Source organism: Lytechinus variegatus, chromosome 2 (genome assembly GCF_018143015.1).
Source record: "Lytechinus variegatus isolate NC3 chromosome 2, Lvar_3.0, whole genome shotgun sequence".
Classification (NCBI taxonomy): domain Eukaryota; kingdom Metazoa; phylum Echinodermata; class Echinoidea; order Temnopleuroida; family Toxopneustidae; genus Lytechinus; species Lytechinus variegatus.
The window spans coordinates 35,959,135-35,981,968 of NC_054741.1; the positions used below are offsets into that span (position 1 = coordinate 35,959,135).

The following is a 22,834-nucleotide window of genomic DNA, read 5'->3' on the forward strand; positions in this document are numbered from 1 at the left end:
AAAAGGGCATATGGCAGCCATTTTGTATGTTGAAATACAGTATTTATTACATAAATTACATAAAAGATGATATATTTTGTCATAAATCATGTTTTCAGACGATATTTCACTCATACATCACCATTTGGCCAAGCAAAGCCAAATTCTGATGAAATAATTTGTTCCCATTCACATTGTGCATAATATCTTAAGGGCCTGTAGCGGCCATTTTGATTTTCCAATAACAGTATTTATCACCTAACTGGCAGAATAAATGATATCTCTTAATAGAAATCATGCTTTCAGACAATATTTTACTCATAGATCACTAATACTTGCATTTATGGTGCTAATATTGGTTTCCCACTTTGCATTGTGCATAATACTGTTAATGTCTCTGGCGGCCATTTTGAAAGTAAAAATACAGTATTTAACACAAACTTTAAACCTGAATGATATATTTCGTTAGAAAATATGTGTTTTCAACAGTATCCCATTAATTTATCAGATATATATGCATTTCAGTGGATTCTCGTGATTTTTGCCCCTCTTTCTCATTGTGCATAATGCTTTTAGGGCCTTTGGCAGCCATTTTGAATATCTAAATACAACATTCATCACATACATGGCATATTAATAATATATTTCGTTAACAATTATGTTTTTAGTCAGTATTCCACTCGTTTAATCTTAATAATATGCATTTTAGTGATCACTCTTGTGAATTTTTTGGCCCCCATTGCCGTTGTACGAAATACTGTTTGGGCAAGTGGCGGCTCTTCTATCCTGAACTATATACCTTCATAGAGTGTTCATTGTTGTGCTATTCTAGTCGGCTCGGTGTAAAAATGGCAGAGGTAAAAATGGCAGAGGTAAAAATGGCAGAGGTAAAAATGGCAGAGGTAAAAATGGCAGAGGTAAAAATGGCAGAGGTAAAAATGGCAGAGGTAAAAATGGCAAAGGTAAAAATGGCAGAGGTAAAAAATGGCAGAGGTAAAAATGGCAAAAGTAAAAATGGCAGAGGTAATAATGGCAGAGGTAATAATGGTAGAGGTAAAAAAGACAGATCAAAGATTTAAAAAGCCCCTGCATGTACAATAGATTAAATAAGAAAGGTTCTGAGAAGAAAATTAGAATTATGTTTGACTAATGGAAAGGGTAAAATTTTTAAATCATACTGTAGAATTCCTGCACCAAATTGATAACACCCGAGTTTGTTTTTCTTAATTTATTCCTTGACTTACATGAACAGCCTTTTCATGTCAAATCGCTCTTCTGATATTCAAATTTGAAGCACACTTTGGATCCCAAGTATTTTAATTAGTTCATTAAAGGGGAAATTCACCCTGATAATAAAGTTTATTATAAAAATAGCAGAAAATAATGAACATGATATTGGTAAGGGTTTAAGGAAATCCATCAAAGATTTAAAAAGCTCTTAGAATTTTATATCTTAATGGTGACGTTATTTGCGAGCATTTTTTCCAAATATGGTGTTAGGGTTAAATATCAATGAAATGTCATTTAAAAAATATGACAATGATTTATATTGTTCTTTTTTTTTCAATTCCAATATCAATTTATTTCATTTTCAACAGAACAAAGTAAAGTGGTCGAAATAATTACAATGAGCTTATACAGACAATATAAATTGAGGCATGTACAATATACGATATTTTTCCATCAGTAAAACAAAGCAACGTATTATATATTAGCAAAATATCATCATAAACTTCTGAGAAAATGGAGGGGTCCACTAAAAAGCAGTGCTTTTATTGTGTGGACACCTCTCATTGTATTATATCAACATACAAATCATTTCACATCCGCTCCTGAAAGACTTTTTAGTAATCATGAACCACGGATTAAAAATAGTAATACAGGGCAGCTGCGTATATGACGTCACAAATCAAAAACTCAAACTTCTAATAACTTTCTTAATCCTTGATGGGGTTCCCTTAACCTTCACCAATAATTTGTTTCTATTTTCACAGTAAATCGCTTGTCAGGGTGAATTTCCCCTTTCAAAACAGGTCGGTAGAAGGGTATCTAAGAAAAGCCCATAAATTTGAAATTAAATCCTTGATTCGCTACACATTGCCAAATTCATGCGTCAATTGTTACCATAGAACCTAGTATTATGAACCTGCCATCCACTTGACTAGCTGCAATGAGGTATTGCTCTGAAAAATTATACACTAATTGCTATTATTATATAATTTACTATTAACTATATGTATAATATCAATATCTATTCTGATGATGATTCGAATTATGATGTTGAAATATGAAAAATGACTTTTTATTACAGAACGTTTTGTTATTTTTCTATTATCCAAGTAATGCAAGTGGTTCGAAGAAATTCCGAACTTGTCTATTTCAGTTGGCATGGTAGCGCACATTTTTTGTGTTTACATTAAAATTCGTTTGGTATGTATGTGATGAAGTGCTGTTCTACTCCAAGATTAGTCCTTTCATTACTCACTAATTGAAATCATTGTGGCATGAAAATGTTTGAATTTAATCATATCAGCGATAAAGTTTAGAGCTGACCTAAAATGATTTAAACATCTAAATAATATCTTTTCAGTTCATAATGCTTATTCCGTCGATAGGATTCCATTCAAGGCCAATATATGACTGATATTAACTGGAAAGGCTCCGTCTTTTCCTTGTTGATGTAGTATGTCATGATCCTTACCTCAAGTCATTTTTTAACTCTTGCCATTTTCACCACTGTCATTATTACCTCTGCCATTTTTACCTCTGCCATTTTTACCTCTGCCATTTTTGCCTCTGCCATTTTTACCTCTGCCATTCATTTGACCAAAATTGTCCAGGAAGTAACTTCGAACTGGTCTATATTTCATAACAATGTTAATAATTAAACGTCACTTCCCCCTAACGGCACGTATATTTAAAACTGCTGCGAAATCAAATAGATATGACACGGAAAGTTCCACTAAAAATAGATTTAAAAGGAGAAAGATATTGGAATGAAAGCAGAAAAGCCAACAAGGACATAGTTGACAATTTCATCGAATTCGGATGTATAAGAAAGTTATTAAAAAATAGATTTCCCCTATTTTTCACAAAACACATAACACAACTATATGAAAATAAAAGAGTGATGTCACTCACTCTGAACTTCTTTTGATTTAAAGTACGGATTATTACATTTTTTGCAGATTTGACAGTAAGGAAACATCTTCATGAATCACGGTGCAACGTTCACAATCTCACTTATACCTCGATCACATTTGCTCTACGGCGGCCTTACGGCGAGTCGAAAATAGCCGTTCTCATTAATTTTCATACAAACCACTTATATGTAAATCAAATGTTAAAACGCCTGTTTTTGACTAGCCGTACGGCCGCTGTAGAGCAATTGTGACCAAGGTATCTCGTTTAATATTATAATGGGGAGAAATAAAGATATTTTAATATGCTTAATAATACAAATACAAATAAAATAGTAAGTGGGCGATGTCATGGTTGCCTTATTTGCAAATCGACAAGGATGTGCATATAAAAGCTTTTTTTTATTTACAATTTGTCAGTTAAAAAAAAATCAGTGTTATCCTAGTTTGATTTCTCTCTTTCCATTAACAATATTTTTGGTATGTTTTAATCACACTCTTCTTCTGATGTGTTTACCAATGTCCTTCAAAACAACTTATTCTTGGGGTGGATTCGGGCTTTGAATACGCTTCACATTACCTGAACAACTTCTGTCAATCGTATATTGGATAGGTACATACATTTTAAAATACTATTTTATCGTGAAAATACTGCACCTTCATTGATTGCAAAACCCTTTTTTTCAACAACAAACACTCTGTATTTCTAAGATGGCCATCAAGGGAATCCCAAACTTATGAATTCCGAAGTGAATGTTATACTCGCACGTTACATAGTCAAGAAAATAATTCCCATGCGGGGATTTTATGAACCGGAAAAAAGGGGAATGCCTATTTTCTTTGCTATACAAAAATCCTTCGAAGTCCCGGTATATTATAACTTGCTCTTTTCTCTTCTCCACTTTGGTTGACGATGATAATACGATTCATGTACAACTGTACCCTCAGGGATTGTATTGGGCGAGGTGCAACCTGAAATACATCAATGAGAATAGATAATAAAAATCAACATACATAAATATAGCATAATACTTGCAATTCTTAAAATTTCCCTTCAAAATGTCAAAGTAAAAGATCGATGAAAAATATAGTCTATAGACCCAACTCAAAAATGGCTAATTAACCCGTTGGAAATTTCTAATTCGACACATGCATCGTGTTAAAAGATATTCATTAATATAGTTTTATCATTTTCAGGTTACTTTTCTTGATAGGATGTAACATTGAAGTGAGGAAAATTAAATTTCTTGAAATGCGATTTTCTCTTTGATATTCAGATATTTTTTTGCAAAATCATATTTTCCTACCTATCCATGTTTAAATATTTACATTTTCATACCCTCTAATCTTTACTTGTTCATGTGTGAATTGACGTATGTACATGACCCTGGGAAGCGGGGGTGTTGCGTGGAAATCATGTAGGTTTGCTAAATAGTAGAAATGATCCAAAAACAATTAAACCTTTTTGGTTTTTCTTTTTTTTGTATTATTCTGTTTGTTATTATTTCATTCTATTTTTTTTTTGCTTGTCAACCTCCATTTTGCTTCATTTTATAGTGAAAAACCTTTTTTTTGCTTGTCAAATTTAAACCAGCTCCCCCTGTTAAAATTGTTCCCAGGGCCCTGCGTATGTATAATATGAATGGCAACGACTGAAATGAAAAGATATGGGGCCCATCTTATAGACAGTTGCGATTGATGCCATCAATCGCAAATATGGAACGCCACCAAAGTCAACATATAAAATGCATGTTTGTTTAATAACAATTTTTTTTTTAATTTGAATGTATATCCGTATATTCATCGATTTCTTGACAATTTGGTGTGTTCTCCTTCGTTTACAAAGGACATTTTGCAAATTTTCTGCAGAAAAAAATAATGACACTGATGGATTTCCACAGGGTTACGATTGATCAAATTAATAGAAACTCTTTGTAAGACGGGGCCCTGATCTCTTTTGTGTCACTAATTAATAATTATCAGGATTATAAAATGCACTGAAAATTCTCAGTTGTTTTTTTTTCTGGGACATACTGTATAAAAATAACACTTCGAAGGACTCCACAAGTTTGGTTGAATGAAAAAAAGTCTTACCGCTCAATCCTAACACGTCACTTAATTGAGATCGGAGTATACCAAGAACATTTTCGACTCCTTCTGCACCCTGAATGACAGAAAGAAACAAATAATCTTTGTGAAAAATTGTGAATCGTCTTTAAGAAAAATGAAAGCCTTGAAAATGTTTTAGCTTGTGTGAAAACATTTTTATCATTTTCAAAATAAGTATAATCATTAAATCTCGGCATACATAATCACATCTGAATGGTCTGCTCCTAGTTAAAACCCAGCAAACCAACAGTAAACAAAAAACATAGAGCACGGTTCAGAGAAAGTTGAAAGCAATTAAGAAATTGTAAGCATTGTGATGCCAGGGGAGTATCCAGAATGCTCTATTTTTTCAATTGAATTTAAATTTGTCCGTATATGATTTGCATTGGGATTTTTCATGAAATTCAAATCATACAGTACAGGATAAAGTCATTTTTTAAAATACATGAATGAAATACATGCAAATAAGAAAGGAGGTGAAAGAGTAGACAGCGGAAAAGATAGGACAACACTCATATTCAAGATATAGATATTACATACTGCGTTGAGATGAATTGAGATTAGAGCTTGATTGGCATTTTATTATTCTGGAAAGTCACTCAAGGATGTTTTAAAGTTACAATGAAATCAATGGCATTTCTACCAAACTTTGCAGATAAACCAAACAAAAAAAATCACATAGGCTCAGGTGATTTTATCGGACTTTTAAATTCACCACATTGAATGTCAGGTAGACTTACACAATCTAGAGCTTTGGAACTCCATTTAGTCTCCATTACACCATGCGAGATCACAATGTTGAGTTAAAATCCCTACTTCTTCAAATCCATACGAATTGATGAAATTGCCCAGTTCCGTTCAGATTAAAATCGAAACAAAGTACTCGGAAAGTATTTACACTTTGGGCAAACGTTCCTCTTCACTCATGTCATTCACGTAAGGCTCTCATTTCCGAAAATCTGATGAGAACAATTACAAAAACATACTGCTAAATTTTGAATTTTACATCAAAATTATTACCCTGGTCCACTGAAAAGCCACATTATTCGCTTGTGATTATTACCTGGCATGCCAACCCCCACAAGATAGGCCTTCCAATGAACACCGCTCGTGCACCTCTCCCTAAAGCTTTAAAGACATCTGTTCCCGTCCTCACCCCTCCGTCCATGTAGACTTCAACGTCGCTTCCACGGACAGCGTCAACGACTTCAGCCAAGGCGTCGATCTGTCAAGATTCATGCAAAAATCATATAAAAGACAGTGTGGATCCGAATGGGAAAGCAATCATAATTATTTGGATTAGCCGTTTAGGTCCGAGATGCGCACCTATCCCTCCTTACATCCCTCCTTACTTTTCTTTTTTATGTAACAAATAATCTTTGATATTTGAAGAAAACGTAAAGTCATGTCTAATTCTGATTTTTTTTCTTTCATCATCGAACCTGTTGGACATGTTGAATGGCATCATTTATGATGTATTGTGTATCTAGGGACGTGAGAGGGAGGTATCCATTATGAATGAGTGCACGTATTTGAGTGAGTGCACGTATTATTAAAAAAAAAGTATTTGAGCCTTTTTTAGTAGTTCGCGAATTCGAATGTTTCCAACACGAATACCCGACTGTCTGGTAGGATTCTAAATGCATAACACTTGCACTTTTATTACCAATGCAATGATATCATATAAATTTATCAATTTTACTTCCATTAAAGGAGAATGAAACCTTTGGAACAAGATAGTTTGTGTGAAAACAGGAAAATCAAAGAAACAGATCAACGAAAGTTTGAGAAAAATCTGACAAATAATGAGAAAGTTGTGAGCATTTGAATATTGGGATCAATAATGCTATGGAGATCCTCAAATTGGCAATGCGACAAAATGTGTGATGTCACTTGTGAACAACTCTCCCCATTGCCTTAGTATATATTTCACTTAAATTGCCTCTTTTGTCACATCTATCAGTAGATCGTGTGTTCTTTCTAAAGGAGGGCATGTAATACAGATACATAATGGGTAAATAGTTTGTATCACCGTAAGAAAAAGCAAAAAGAGACATTTTGAGGGTATTTTATAGTCCATCAAGGGGAAAGTTGTTCACATGTGACATCACACATCCTTGTCGCATTGCCAAAGGGAGGATCTCCATAGCATTAATGATTGCAATATTCAAATGCTCATAACTTTCTCATTATTTGTCCGATTTTTCTAAAAAAAAATCTTTGTTCTTATTCTTTGATTTTTCTGTTTCGACACAAGCCTACTTGTTCCAAATGTTTTACTTCCATCAATATTTACCGGTGCCGGGGCGCCATCCAACTGCCTTCCTCCGTGAGCTGACACTAATATCCCATCGACCCCTGCGTTTGCAGCAGCTTGCGCAGATTCGTCTATAGTAAAAGAATAAACAATTTACCTCGAATTCATTTCCTGCCTGTATTATTTTGACGAAATTCCACGTAGCACGACTCACATTAAACTACCCACTATAAGGATCAATTTGGAAATAAATCTCGGGAGGTCTTTCAAATTTTGTTTTAAATCCATAAACATGCCCTCTGAGGGTCTGAATAGTAATATGAAAATATATTACATTTATTTGGCGCGTTTGTACATTATTTATTGTTTTGGTTTACAATCCTCTGGTTTATTGTATGCAAAGTTTACGTTTTGGAAAGCCGTACTACAAAACCGCAATTCCAATTTAATTTGACCTTGACAACATATAAACTTAACAGGCATTGCACTTCATTTATTACTAACCGATCAGAATTTTAATATTTTCTCTCTTGTCATTTAATGCATCTTGTTAATATTTCATTTGTAATTGTTGAAACGCATTAATTTCCAGTATCTTTGAAGTTTGATGTATAATTTATATAATTATATGGGATATGGATTTATTGTATAATCTGTAATCATGTTTCAAATAATTTGTACAACTTGTTTATGGAATGTGAATAAGTATTTTGATTTGAGAGAATACAATAAAAACATCCTTTTAAAAATATTACTACTACTAGTCTCCCATGGAAGCAAGACGGTCACCCTAGATTACAGGCAAGTAACTGTCTATCTCTTATGATTCTTGGCGCATTTTAGACCTTCAGGTCAAGGAATCTAAACCAAACCATTAACCTACTACAATAAAACTTTCTTGAACCTGTTGAATGTGGATTTATTTCTAATACTTATATACATACTTGGTTTTGCTTTCAATTTAATATCCAGTGGAGTACCTACACGTTAGTATACCCTTGCACACGACTGGTAGAGTTGTCTTGCTTCGGATCCATCGTATATATTTCCAGGTTGATTTCGGATTATACTGCATTTCCCTTACATAATCGTAGAGTTTGTGATCACCCCTCTCTAAGGCTTCACGCGAGGAAGGGATATCAACTTCTAGAGCCGCCATTCTGTATAATTCAATTCAATTAAAAATTTTACCGGTATATAAATCCCGACATTCAAGGATGGTTATCTAAAAAAAAACATTAATATTGGACATAGACATAGCAAAATAAGAGACAAAAACACATTATAGAGTTGGAATTTACACATATGCAATAATAAACTTAAACAATACTGAACGAATAGTATTCCCTTAACACCGCAATATAGGCTAATGGACGTAATTATAATTAAGAAGTACATTGCTAGCCCAGATACTACCGTGTGATTGGTCAAAAGCTGGTCACATGATATTCATTACAGGTATTTTTATGGATATGGTGTGAGGGTGCAGTGGCGTAACTACGGGGGGCATAGGGGGCACGTGCCCCCATCGGATGGCCAAAAAAATGGGGAAAAGGAGAAAAAGTGGGAGAAAGGGAGAGAAACGTAATGTGGAAAGATGAAATTATAGATGTTATGTTATATTATAATTATATTACATAAGAAGCATTTTTTCATAACTATATGAAACATTATTTGCTCAGGGCCTATGTTTTTATTGTTCCTGGTGCTCGCATAGACTGTTTAACGAAGTATATAATCCTGTTGTACTAAAACCTCCCGTTTTCAAATCAATATACTGTACACCAAATATATTTCCTCGCAATCCGAGTTATTATTTTATGTAGTGACATTTGCTTTTCATGACTACTTAAAGTGATTGCCCTATTTAAGGTCTTGATATAAAACATTTCCTGTCCGTGCTAACGTTCGCATTAGTTGATTGGTGAGATGTCTGCTCTTCATGAATTCCTAAAATCAGTCCTTAATATGTCATTTTTTCTGATCTCAGTATATAAAAAAAAATTCAGCTCGCGCTTCAGCTCGACATGTATCATTAGATGACTATGCTGATATATGTATACTCTTAATGGATTCCTAAAATATATTCCCTGTTTGGGGTCAATATATACAAAAATTTCAGCTCGCACTTCGCGCTCGCATTGTTTGTTTAGCGAGGCAGGTATGTATCATGATTACAAAAAAAATGCTTATAATATCCCTTTTTAGGTCTGAATATAAAAAAAAATCAGCTCGAGCTTCGCGCTCGCATTATGCATAGATGCAGAGATACATATCCGTTTAATGGCAATGCATGTCCTTAAAATGTCTCTATTAGGTCAGTATAACTGGCAACTGAGCGCGCTTCGCGCGCTCCCTAAGTGACTCGAAATTTTTGCTGGTGCCCCCCAATGCCGTGACCCACGGTACGCCACTGTGAGGGTGGGTGGGGTGGTGGTATGGAAGCATTAGTTATATATATCCTTATAACAGTGTATAATGATAATAATTCAGGGACAGGGACATTTCTAAGGACTTCCAGCAGATGAAAATGTAAACCATGGATCCAGGGAGGAAAAAAACTAAAAAGAAATTACATGTTTGTAGCAGGGGGTTGGGATCCCAACACCCCGGTTGAAGGGTGCACGCCAGTGATTACAAAAATAGATTCCTAGACCACATCATCGATTCCCTTTCCGAATAGTGCATCAATGAAACTGATATTGATAATAATATTAATCAGGTCACATCAAAATACAAAAAAAGGTAACATAATCTGATTATATTTCAATCTTACTTCATTCGTTTGTTTTCCAAATAACGTGCATTTTAATATAATTCGAGGAAGCGCTGCAAGCGAGGAATTTTTTGTATTATGAAAAAGGGTTTGTGATATAAGTTTTATTTATCGCCAAACTACACGAGTGAGTGCATTCAGGTAAATGTATATATATTTTTCGAGAGTATGTGTACAATAGATAAAATTATTGAGATTATCAGGGTACTTTGCTTTGACCGTTACACTTCTGTTTCCGTTGTGATATATTTCTCCAGATTCTGCTTAACCTTTTCACATAAAGAACAAATGTCAGTGTTAAATCGTTCTTCAGTTCGATAAGATTAACCATGATATAAGGGGCTCGGTGTAAAAATGGCAGAGGTAAATTGCAGAGGTAAAAATGGCAGAGGTAATAATGGCAAAAGTAAATATGGCTGAGGTAAAATGACAGAGGTATAAATGGCCATTATTAAACTCCCATGCCAAAAATTTTAAAAGCCCCTCCATGTACAGTAAATTAAATATTGAAAAGAAAGGTTCTGAGAAGAAAACATGAATTATAAAGTTGGACTAACGGGATTACATATCAAAATCATACCAAATTGATAACACTTGAGTTGGTATTTCTTATTTTTCCTGGACTTACATGCACGGCCTTCTCATGTCAAATCGCTCTTCTAATATTCAAATTTGAAGCTCACTTTGAATCCCAAGTATTGTACTTAATTCATTAAAGGGGAAATTCACCCTGACATTTAAAGTTCATTGTAAAATAGCAGCTAGAAGATAACATGACATTGGTGAGGGTTGTAGGGGATCCATCAAAGATTTCAAAAGCTATTAGAATTTTATATCTTAATGATGCCGTCATTTGCGAGCAGTTTTTCCCATATGGTATAAAATTATATAAAAAAATTAACATGGTTTTTATTGAACCTTAAGTATATCAACATACAAATCATTTCACATCCGATTCTGAAAGATTTTTTTTTTATAGCATGTCATGATATTTACCTCTGCCATTTTTGCCTCTGCCATTTTACCCCTGCCATTTTTACCTCTGCTATTATTCCCTCTGCCATTTTTACTTGGCACCGATATAAGGTAACAATGATAATAAAATTTGAAATAAAATAAAAGAATTACACAATCTTCATGGAGCAAAGACCGATGCTATCTGGCCTATAAAGAAGATTAGGTATGAAATTTAAAGCCATCATTTGTGTTACATACTGACGTCTAACAAAATTTCTACCTCTGTCAAACTATTTTTGTCAGACGAAAGCGAATTCAATTTGAATATGTCCTATTCAAAAACATGTTAGCATTGTCTGCTAAACATCTAAAAACGTGAACAGTACATTTTAAAAGCGAGATAAAGGTGCGTGCGATCATACAGACTTTGCAAGTACATGTAGTATAATTATGTTACAGAGATTTCAGATACGTATTATCCCGGTAAGGTAAAGAATGCGGTTTTACTCTGTCTTACATTTTCGTCAGACAGATTTAGTCTGAAATATAAAGTTTACACAGTAGGCTTGCGTCAACGTCTATAAAAAAGAGGTTTTTACTCAACTTAAGAACGATTAAAACAAAGTGAAACATAGCGAACACATTCGCGTCTAAAAAATGGCTCTCAAATGGCTAAACTTACCGAGAATCTGGGTTATTCGCAATGTCAGGGTGGCTGAACGCTTCCGATATTCTACTGTCTAGTCCTCGTACTGGAGAATCCACCGTCACGACAAGGGCTTTGAACCCCAGACTCTCCGACCTCCGAATGAAACTTAAAGTGAGTTCTTGATCTGCGTTTGGATATATCTGCATCCACCGGTGGCTATTAGGGGCCGCAGCAGCCACATCCTCCATTGGAAAGCTTGAACTAGCAGACATCACCATCAACGTTTCCGCAGCTTCGGCGCCTGTTTCAAATGTCAATGTGAATGTATCATCTTTAGTTTGTTTGAATGTCATTAATCACTTCATAAAGTATTATGTCATATATGAACAACGAATTACATATTTAACAATAATCGCTTGGTATATGAAGCCCATCCCCTCTCCCCGACATTTCCTGAAATAGAGGAGATCAATCCAATTTTACAGATAACGCTGAAAATTCAACCGAGACATACCTATTAAAACTAATATTCAATCCTTTTTTTACATTTGTGCGCGAGGCGAGCGGTTAATGTATATAAACGCAGTTGGAAATACATATAACAGTACCACTTCAGTTTTAAGATTTTTCTGCATTTAATTTCAAAATGACATTTTCTCGAGGTGGAACTAACTTAAATACATGGTGTAGCTTACACCTCCCTATATACCGGTTTTAAATCTATATTCAGCAGTTTGATGTTTCGAAAAATGCAAATAAGTAATTGAACCATCAGAATAACAATGAAAAGGCTATCGAATCGAACAAAGAAATATAAAGAAATAATATAAAAGACCCCCCCCAAAAAAAAAAAAAATATATATATATATATATAATAATAATGATAATAATACAAATATTATAATCTGGGTTATTCCAAAAAATGGCAGTATCATGGAAAATGATACCATGCGGAGCCTTATCTGAAGACAATCAGCAGCCATTTTGTAATAATGTCAGCGTTGCAATAAATTCGATGATAATTGACCTGAAGACCATCCTTTTGTGTAAACAGATCTTGGCCCAATATCATCCGACTGTTCAAACACCGGCCCATAACCCTTATCTAAATCGGCCATTTTACCCAGTATGGGTAAACTTTTTTTCCAGTGTGACGTGTAAGAAAGCTCAGTGCAGAACTGTGCGCCTCGATGCTAAAACGTATGTCGTTGGTCTTGCTTTTGACCTTCGGACGTCTAATCATTGGTCTTGGGGTCGAACCTCAGATGTAGACGAAGACAAGAGATATTTCAAAAATTGAAGGCAAATATATGAGTCAATAAAAATTGATGTATGGAGAGCTGGGTATACCTTGAAACATATATGTACGCCTCGAATTATACCTGGCAATTTGAACATGCACTTGGGTGAATATCCATAGACCATATAGGGCAACTCCACGACAAGTGCCCCGGATAAACAGGGCCTACTCTTCAGACAATAATTTTACTCGCGGGGACATTTTTTGGTTATTGTATTTGACTAATGATTTGTAGTGTACACAAAATGGGTACCTTTGATCGTCTCCTTCTCAGCTCCTCGGTGTGCAAAGGTGTGGAGTGCTGTGGGGGCGATGCATATCGGGTACTTGAGGGGCTGTCCAAGGACGGTGGTTGCTAAACTCCGCTCCGAAACATCTTGAAGAACTTGACTCCTTATCCTGTACCTATATGAGTATTTGTTTATGAAAACGCAACAAGTGGAGAGCACGCATTATGCAATTAAATATAGCAGCAGTACTAACCCCCCCCCCCCCGGGGGGGGGGGTCACTTCCATTGACGAGTGGATACCATGCGCGACCATGGGGTCTCGAAAAGCACCCTAAACACGTATTTTCCATATTCTGAAAATGCACCCCTTAACAAGCGTTGGCGTGTGAAACCGTACAAGTATTGGAAACAAAACCATACTCTTGGGAAGTAATCCCTGAAAATGAACCCCTAAACAAGTACAACGATATTTCATTGTTATGTCACGGGTACGTCGTCGTCGGTTTCACACATCGGCCCCACACCGACCTCGCGCAAATCGGACTCTAAACACGTAATGTTTGGGGCAAAAAGGACATCCTTTAACATGTTTATAAAACATTTGAATTTAGTTTTACACAGCAAAAACTGTAGTGTTAACCGGTGTACATAAAGGACCTCACCAGTTATTTCACACCGGTGTTAAATTGGTGTTGTTAGTTTTACACCTATAGGTGTTATTACAACACCTATGGTTGTAACATTTACACTCTTTCTTGTTACGTTCAATCTCAGGGTGTTATTTTAACACATCAGGGTGTGGTCCTCTATTAACACCAATTGGTGTCAGTTTTAACACCACAGTGTTTACAGTGTATCATCCCCGCAAATTTGACCCTAAACATGTAGCTTTCCTATTCCTATATCATTATTTTAGTGTTTTTGTCCCGGGGGGGCACTCGACCAAAAAAGTGGTGGGGGTGTGCCGCGGGCGAGACAAAAAACGGGGGCCTTGGAGCGGGCTAATTGTAAAAAGGAGGGTCCTCGGAACGGGCTTCGGAACTACAATTGTTTGTGAAAACGGGGGTCCTTGGAACGGGTCGCCTGCATGTGAGTGCGTATATGCATCCCTATGGAACGGGCATACGTGCATGCAGCTAGCCTGGCAGCACGGGCGCCGGGTGCGCTAGCACATCGGCAATGGTCGGACATCGCTCAGCGGCCGCTTTTCACCAAAATTGCGGCTCATTGTAGCAGATCAATGCGACCGTAACGGAAAATATGCGAAGCTTTGGAGCGGATTTCTTTCTTCCCTTTTCATGATAAGAAGAAAATGCTATGCCTTGGAGCGGCTTTCTCTGTTCTTTTTCTCAATAAGACAAAAATGCTATGCCTTGGAACGGAAATTTGAGTGTGAAAATAGGGGGTCCCCTCCGCGGCACATACCCACTATGCATAATATACTGAGTGCCCCCCCCCCGGGGGGTTTTGTCTACCTTATCACGTAATGTACGTAACGTGCTCTTTCTTGAAAAACACATCCCTTTTACGTGGTTTTTGGTCGCGCATGGTATCACTCGTCAATGTAACATCTAATTTCATTGACCCTACATGACTTTTGACCTTGGTCATGTCACTTGAAACTCGGGCAGGATGTTAAGTAATACTTGATTACTCGATCCGTATGTCCAGGTTTCATCAATTAGGTCTATATACTTCCTAAGTTATGATGACATTTCAAAAACAAAACCTTACGTTAAGAGTTCGATGCTGATTCTTCACACATGGTCTTAGTTCATTGACCCTAAATGACCTTTGATCTTGATAATGTGACCTAAAACTTACGCAGGATGTTCAGTAATACTTGATTACCCTTATATCAAAGTTTCATGGATCAGGTCTATAAACTTTGTAGGTTATGATGATATTTCCAAAACTTAGTGTTTAATTGGGTAATGTTAACGACGCTACCGCCATCGTCGAAAAAGCGTCGCCTATTAGCATGATTAGTCTTGCTCTGCTATGCAGGTAGGCGAGACAAAATGGACCATAGTTTAATGCTTCAACATAACATCTTCAGCTAGAGAAAGCTGTCATTTCTTCCCCAACGGACTTCCTCAGGGCCACGGCCCTCGTTTATCAAGATTTTGTATTTCTTATACCAAATTATGAACTATAGGCCCATAGTATGTTATCAAGAAAAAAGACTTTTTTCATTATACGCAGGATATTGGTCAAAAGAGAAATGCGAGCTAAATTGGCATCCGATGAGCACAAAAGTGACCTTAACCCTGACCGGTGTAAAAACAATCATAATTATATTCATTATACGCAGGATATTGGTCAAAAGAGAAATGCGAGCTAAATTGGCATCCGATTGAGCACAAAAGTGACCTTAACCCTGACCGGTGTAAAAACAATCATATATTAGAAGAAAGGCAATGATTCGTACAATACAAATATACCAAAGATATTTTATACATCTCCTTCCATTTTTAAGAAATATTAGATAAAAATCAAAGAAACTGCTCCTCCAAAGTACGCTTCGATTGAGCACCCCAGGTCGCCTGGAAAGGATGACGTCATGTTGTGTCTGGAGGGTTGCGATTCCATAGGTTTGTGTACAAAAGCATTGGGTATTTTCTTCCATTTCTATATTATGAATCCAAGTTTTTTTTTCCGTTTTCAGATGAAAATGGCACTCACAATTATTCACTGTTGAAATTGATGGAAACCTACAACTATTCACTGCCTTTTTTCTGACTTCTTTGTTTGGCTCTTATTGGGCCTAAATTGCTATGTCAGGAAAAGTTGTGATACATAATCTGAATGCAGACAGATTTGAAATCTACGCCAAATAAGCAGGAAATAAAATATGGCAAAAACTAGTTCAAAATTGTAGATTTCATAATTTAAGCATGTAGGAAAAAACATATGTGATATCACTCTGTGATGGAAGTGAAGGAAATTAAATGCATAATCTGGAAAGCAAAAAAATAACCCAGTTTTTCTGTGTACAAACCTATGGAATCGCGACGCTTCTTACACAACGTGACGTCACGGTCTCGAGGCATTTGAAAAGCACAATAAAGCCTATTTTCTAAGCCGGGTTCGAAGCCCGATAATTGGAATATTTTTAAGCAAAATACTCAGCTGGGAAGGGTGAAAATGAATAAAGCTCACGATGCTGTATTTAGTAGCTTATAAGCTTTCGATTGGTATATAATTTGTCAATTTCATTTTTGGGTCCGGTCTGGGTCTTTAAAATGAACACGAGCATCACAAGCTTAAAATGCGCGCGATTACCTTTTAAAGGGATGGTCCGGGCTGATGAAATTTTCAGCATTTTGCTCAGTGAATTCTGCTCTATGTATTAAAATATAAATAAATATTTTTCAGCCCGGACCATCCCTTTAAGCACTCTATCGTCAAACATGTCGAAGCATTTTTTTTTGTGGGGGGTACGGAACAAAAGGTTTCTAGGGTGTCACGCGCGTAAAACATTCCCCATAGACTTGTGTGTTAAAATGGCACTGTTGAAAAATTCATAAATGAATGTGAAATTAGAGGGTGAAATGTTTACTACCATTGGATAGGATATATATCTGGCATTCCATATCTGACCAGGAAAGGGTAGCGTAGCCAGCTCATTTTAAAAATAAATTGCCATTTATGAAGATAACTATGAATGGAGCAAATTCATCGACTCAAACAGTAAAATAGCCCTAATTAGTCCGCCAGTCAAAAAAATAGTTCCAATTCACTTTTTTATCTTCCCAATTTGGGCGAAGGAAGTTCAGTAGTTACCATTTATAGAATCAGTGTTAGATTTTGAATCATATTCATACAGTTTTGTCAATCAGCAACATCAAATTGAAAAAAAAATTGAATGGGTTGGGTCGAACGAATATCTTGAGCCCTCCTGATGTAATTAGGCTCATGGCACCCTAGGGGTTTCTAGCCAACTGTATATCAGCATGCATCATTGCATGTACTAGTCATATGCAACAAAGGAAGTATTATTACACTGCCGTACATACTCCGTCCGCTGGAGGTTCATACCAAGCTTTTTCAATGGCACATTATTTGTACATAAACATTACAAATCGAGTGCACACACGAGCAGTGATCGATTTAACAAGCAGTGATAATGTATCAACCGGCCCGGGGCCGTTTCATAAAGCTGTTCGTAAGTTAAGAGCGACTTTAAGAACGACTGGTGAACCTTTCTTACGCGCTAAACCATCGCCTATGTTGTGTACCATTTACCAAAAGAAAGGATCACCAGTCGATCTTAAAGTCGTTCTTATCTTACGAACAGCTTTATGAAACGCCCACCAGGGGCCCGTTGCATAAAACTTTTTACCAGAGAAAACTCTGGTTAAACCTGAAAACTATGGTTAGTCTGATTTCTGCCATTGACTTTAACACAGGGCAAAAACTCCGGTAAAAACAACCTGAGTTTTCTCAGGTAAAAAGTTTTATGCAACGCCCACCAGGTTCGTATACTGTTTTCGCCCGGGGTTTTTCGCCTGGGGCTTTCGTTTGAATCGGCGTAACTTGGGGAGTAAGACTTTAATTAATGCATACTCCGGTGAAGACTATGAAGTTATGGATTATCACAAGACAAAATAAATGAGCTAATATGACATGTAATTGATTGAACATTATTTTCAGTAAGGATGTTTGGAAGTGCCAGCTATGGCTGAAACGAGTCAATGTTTTGAAACTGAATATGCATGCACGGTAGGTCTAGCTCAGTAGCTCTAGGGCTCAAATTTGGCCTTAGTATAGGGGGGAACAAGTAAGACGTTAAGCTACCTTGAAAATGCTTTGACACTGTCTTCGAGGCACCATCGTCGTTCCCTTCCGTAATCGTAATACACCCATGCACTATCAGATATAATTTCTCGTGCACGTCTTTCGTAGTCAGCTAAGGTGTGCAGTCCCATAGTAACAGATTCGTGTTCGTAGCTAGCAAAGTGCAGGTAGCTCGTGTAATCGATTAGGCGGAAGTGCACAAATGAAACGCGAACTCGGCCTTGTTGAAACGTTCGTTGGACTTCGGACTCTTGTTTTCATACGCATGTGTGTAATAAGCAAGAACTAGCGGAACTTAAGGGTGCTATAAAAGACATAAACCTACAATAAAAAAGGTAACCAAACCAAACTCGACTCTTTCTGTTTTACTACATGGTTTTATAGAGATCAGATCGTTATTTCAGCTCCAAGGCCCGGGGGCCACTTCCATTGACGAGTGGATACCATGCGCGACCATGGGGTCTCGAAAAGCACCCTAAATAAGTACTTTCCATATTCTGAAAAAAGTACCCCTTAACAACTATTGGCGTGTGAAACCCTACCCTTAACAAGTATTGGAAACAAAACGATACTCTAACTTGGCAAGTATTCCCTGAATTGAACCCCTAAACAAAACTAAATATTTAAAAAATAATGTTTAGTACGGCCCCACCTCCCATATACCTCGCGCAAATCGTACTCTAAACACGTAAGTGTTGACTATTGGGGCAAAAGGTACATCCTTTATAAAAAAAATTTTTTCATACCCACGCAAATTTTACCCTAAACACGTATAACTTTCCCAGCGAAGTAGATACCCTTTTTTCATATTTTAAGGTTTTGACACCCTTATTACGTTACATACGTAACGTGCCCTATCTTGAAAAAGACATCATTTTGACGTGTTTTTTTTGTCGCGCATGGTATCCACTCGTCAATATAAGTGCCCCCCCCCCCACCTTCCGGGCTCCAAGGAAGCTAAAACTTCATGCTGCATCACAGTTATGACTTTTGTCGTTTCTTTGTGCCGCGCCAGGGGGCACAGGGTCGCTTCGTCACCCCCCCCCCCCCTTTCCCCTTCCCCATTCCGCCTATAAAATGTGGGTTGTTGTTCGAACCCCTGATCAAAATGTAATATTGTATATGTTTTATAAGATAGCAATGTGGTTTAATTAACCATTGTCATCTAAAAAACATAGCAGGTCAAAGTTAAAAGTACCATTAGTGCCATGATACAGCTTTCAGCAATCAACTGAGGAGAACCTTATCAATATTGTATGAGGGTTTTTTTCAGTTCTGTCCTAAAACTTCTCTCTTCATATATCTGTGGTTTACTCATGTAGGCTATAGTCAGTACTGAAGTGGCCGGACTGTGACAGACACTCTGTGGGTTTACTTAAATTTAAGAGAGGCATTTTACTAGTACATTATTAACAGAAGACACAGTAATCGGAAGCAAACAGAATCATTTATTTGATACTGTACATTAAATTAGCAAATTTAATGTAATTAATTGACAGAGTTGATTACAACGAAAAAAATGTTCTGGTTCTGATAAATAACACAGCATCCAAAATATAAGCATCATTGCATTAAATATTTTTGGATTAATGGTTTACATCTTTTAAAGCAACAAGAATCGTAAGACTACGTTATCTACTTCGGTTTGAAAAATCTACAAATAGGCCTATTGTCAGCTATTGTATATATCTAACAGTTTCAAAATATATACATGTTCATAGATATACATAGTACAGGGGCGGATCCAGGATTTTCCAAAAGGCGGGGAGCACATTTTTCGGAGGAAAAAAAAGTGTCCTCACTTTCAAAAGAGGGCAGGGCACAACCTGTGTATTAAAGGCATTTAAACATTACAAATTTTAATTTTGCTTCTCAAGGGGGGGCACGGGCCGGCTGTGCCCCCCCCCCCCGCTGGATCCGCCAGTGACATAGACCTAAAACTTCTATAAAGGAAATATAATTTTCCTGTCAATCCTTATAGACCAGTTCGTAGTTACTTCATGGACAATTTTGGTCAAATGACCTTTCATTTCTTTCATTATGATAGGCAGATTTCAAAGCAAGATATTACGTAAGCATGCCTTACATAGCAGGATGAACAAATAGACCAGGTGACTAGAATAGCACATCAATGAACAGTCTTTGAAGGTATTTGGTGCATTTCTACTATGAATGCATATTATATAGCATGTTGTGCAATGTACTTGGAAAACTGTAAAATAGTACCAGTCGTTCATGTTCGTGGACGCATTGTTGTATTTTTTAGGGATGGAAATAACAATTCAAAAGAATATATGAATAATCGAGACATCTAAGTTGTTGCCTATCTCATTAAATTTTAAACCCCCATTTCACTTAAGTACCAATGACCTTCCTCTGATCATGCGTAGAATCGTCAGATCGTGCGCAGAGTTGAACTACGAACTGGCTTATTCACTTCTCTTAAGGTGGTGTCACACCTTGGCGTTTTAGACAGCGTATGCCCGACGTATGAGGAATTTGGCGAATACGCTGGCGTACGTCGAATACGTTACGGGTAAGTTTTGCATACGTTAAGAGTACGCTAAAACACGCTGGTGTACGTCGTCATACAGCGAGGTCGTCGAAAAATTTTGTGCAAGCTCAAAATTTTTCGACGTATGCCGGCGGATGGCTCATACGTCCGGCATACGCGGGCCATAAGTTGTAGGCAAGTTACGCGATCGTTGATACACGTTGACACACGTTACTCATAAGACGATGTACGTCGAGATAATGTCCAGCGTACCCTAAAACTTACTTCTAACCTATGAGTAACGTGCTTTGAACGTATGTGTAACTTAACTCCAACGTATATCGACGTATGAAGACGTGCTCCGGACGACCACAAAACTTACTGAACGTGTTTATAACTTATTACAGCTACCGTATAATGGCGTATTGACAACGTTTATAGGAATTGGTATATAAAGGTGGGGTTCACAGGAATTTACTTCGGCATGGCGGTGGTGTTGATACGGTGATGTATCGTGCGGTTATGATTTGAATAGTCGAGCGGCAGCCTTTTTATATGCTACGACACGTGTTCGTCAGCGATACGCTGCCGCGCGCTATGCGTAAGCTAGGCTATCGTAGGGCATAAGTTGTGTACGCCAGCAAAACGCTAAGCATTCGTTGGAATACGTTACTTATAAGTTAACGAAGCGTTCGATATAAGTTACTAATACGTTATGTATACGTCCAACTCGTTATGAATACGCTAAGTATACGCCCAGAGTTGAAAAAAAATCAAAGTTCAGCGTATGCCGACGTTTTAGAGAAATTTTGATACGTCGGGCATACGCTGTCTAAAACGCCAAGGTGTGACACCACCTTTACATAATGTCTAAAGCTTGGATAAAGGATCAATAATATACAAATACAAGGGGAACGCCTCTGGCAGTTTCGTCTGCATTACGCGATTCGATATAGCAGTAGTGCTGACTTTGAAAACAGCTATTAAATAATTATTCACAAAAGAAATCATTCGTATGATAAAATACTGTGCCCATTGACCCAAAATGACCTTTGACCATGATCATATGATCTGAGGTGTGTGCAAAACGATCATGTGTACTTAATTACCCTCATGCCTATGTTTCATGAACTAAACTGGACAGCAAAAGAAAGTACCCACCCCTGTCAAAGGCCGCACACAAAAATTCACGACATAAATATAAACAATTTTTGTACACAGGTGTGCTACAATACCCCTTACTAATCACATGCACATAAGCAATTGAATATCTTCATAACAAAGAAGAACTTGACATGCATAGCATCTTTGTCTCTGAATCAAAAGTCCCACACAAAAGCACTTTCCACCAAGCAAAAATGGCCACTGAATGGACAACATTTTTTAGCAACCAATAATTATGTCAAAGTGATCACCTGTTTTGTCAAAAATGATGTTCATGAGTGTGTTCTGCATGTAGGGATGCTCTCCTTCCTGATTATGCAAATTCTCAGAATGAAATCAGTTAGCTCTATTAGACTTGACAGTACTTACCTCTGGTCTAAGCAAGCTTCCATCGGGAAAATCATGCCACGTCTGACACATGAACAACGATTAAGGGCCATTGGGATGCTTGAGGCAGGTGAAATTCATCGAGGAATTGCAAGACGTGTTGGTTGTTCGCACAGAGCAATTTCTCAACTGGCCACACGGTATCAGGAAACTGGAACTGTAAGTGACAGACAAAGAAGGGGAAGGCCTCGGGTCACAACCCCTAATCAGGACAGGTGGATTCTCCTTCGACATCTTTGAGATCGTTTTCGAGCCCAGCTACCCAAACAGCTGCAGGAACAGTGGGCCAAAATGATAACCCTATCAGTGCTCACACTGTGAGACGTCGCTTGAGGGAGCAGGACCTGGTATTAAGACGGTCTTGCAGAGGTTAGGAGTTGACCGCTATCCATAGAAGGAATAGACTGAGGTGGAGCAGAGAGCATAGCCGCTGGACCAGAAGGCAATGGAATGCAGTATTTTTTTCAGATGAATCCAGGTTCTGCGTCAATACAAGTGATGGACGGGAGCGTGTGTGGCGCAGAGCAGGAGAGCGATATGCAGAATGTTGCACTCGTGAAGTTGATCGGTGGGGTGGACCTTCTGTGATGGT

At 37.2% G+C, this 22,834-nt stretch overlaps 1 protein-coding gene across 1 annotated transcript; it reads right to left on the reverse strand.

The window, feature by feature from the left end:
- Positions 1–3,124: 3,124 nt before the first annotated feature.
- Positions 3,125–18,579, reverse strand: LOC121407970 (hydroxyacid oxidase 2-like). Its single transcript, XM_041599250.1, has 8 exons — positions 18,198–18,579; positions 13,421–13,572; positions 11,901–12,168; positions 8,470–8,645; positions 7,525–7,616; positions 6,292–6,453; positions 5,214–5,283; positions 3,125–4,091 (listed from the first exon to the last, which is right to left on the reverse strand). Exons 1-8 carry the CDS (start codon positions 18,326–18,328, stop codon positions 3,994–3,996), a joined length of 1,149 nt encoding a protein of 382 aa, XP_041455184.1. The 5' UTR covers positions 18,329–18,579; the 3' UTR covers positions 3,125–3,993.
- Positions 18,580–22,834: the final 4,255 nt, after the last annotated feature.

Excerpts from the sequence above, each read along its gene's own strand:
- LOC121407970 (XM_041599250.1), bottom strand. The coding sequence starts at position 18,328 with ATGGGACTGCACACCTTAGCTGACTACGAAAGACGTGCACGAGAAATT. Across the intron at positions 12,169-13,420 it reads TGAGAAGGAGACGATCAAAG|GCGCCGAAGCTGCGGAAACG; the intron begins GTACCCATTTTG and ends CATTTGAAACAG. Across the intron at positions 4,092-5,213 it reads TGACGTGTTAGGATTGAGCG|GTTGCACCTCGCCCAATACA; the intron begins GTAAGACTTTTT and ends GATGTATTTCAG.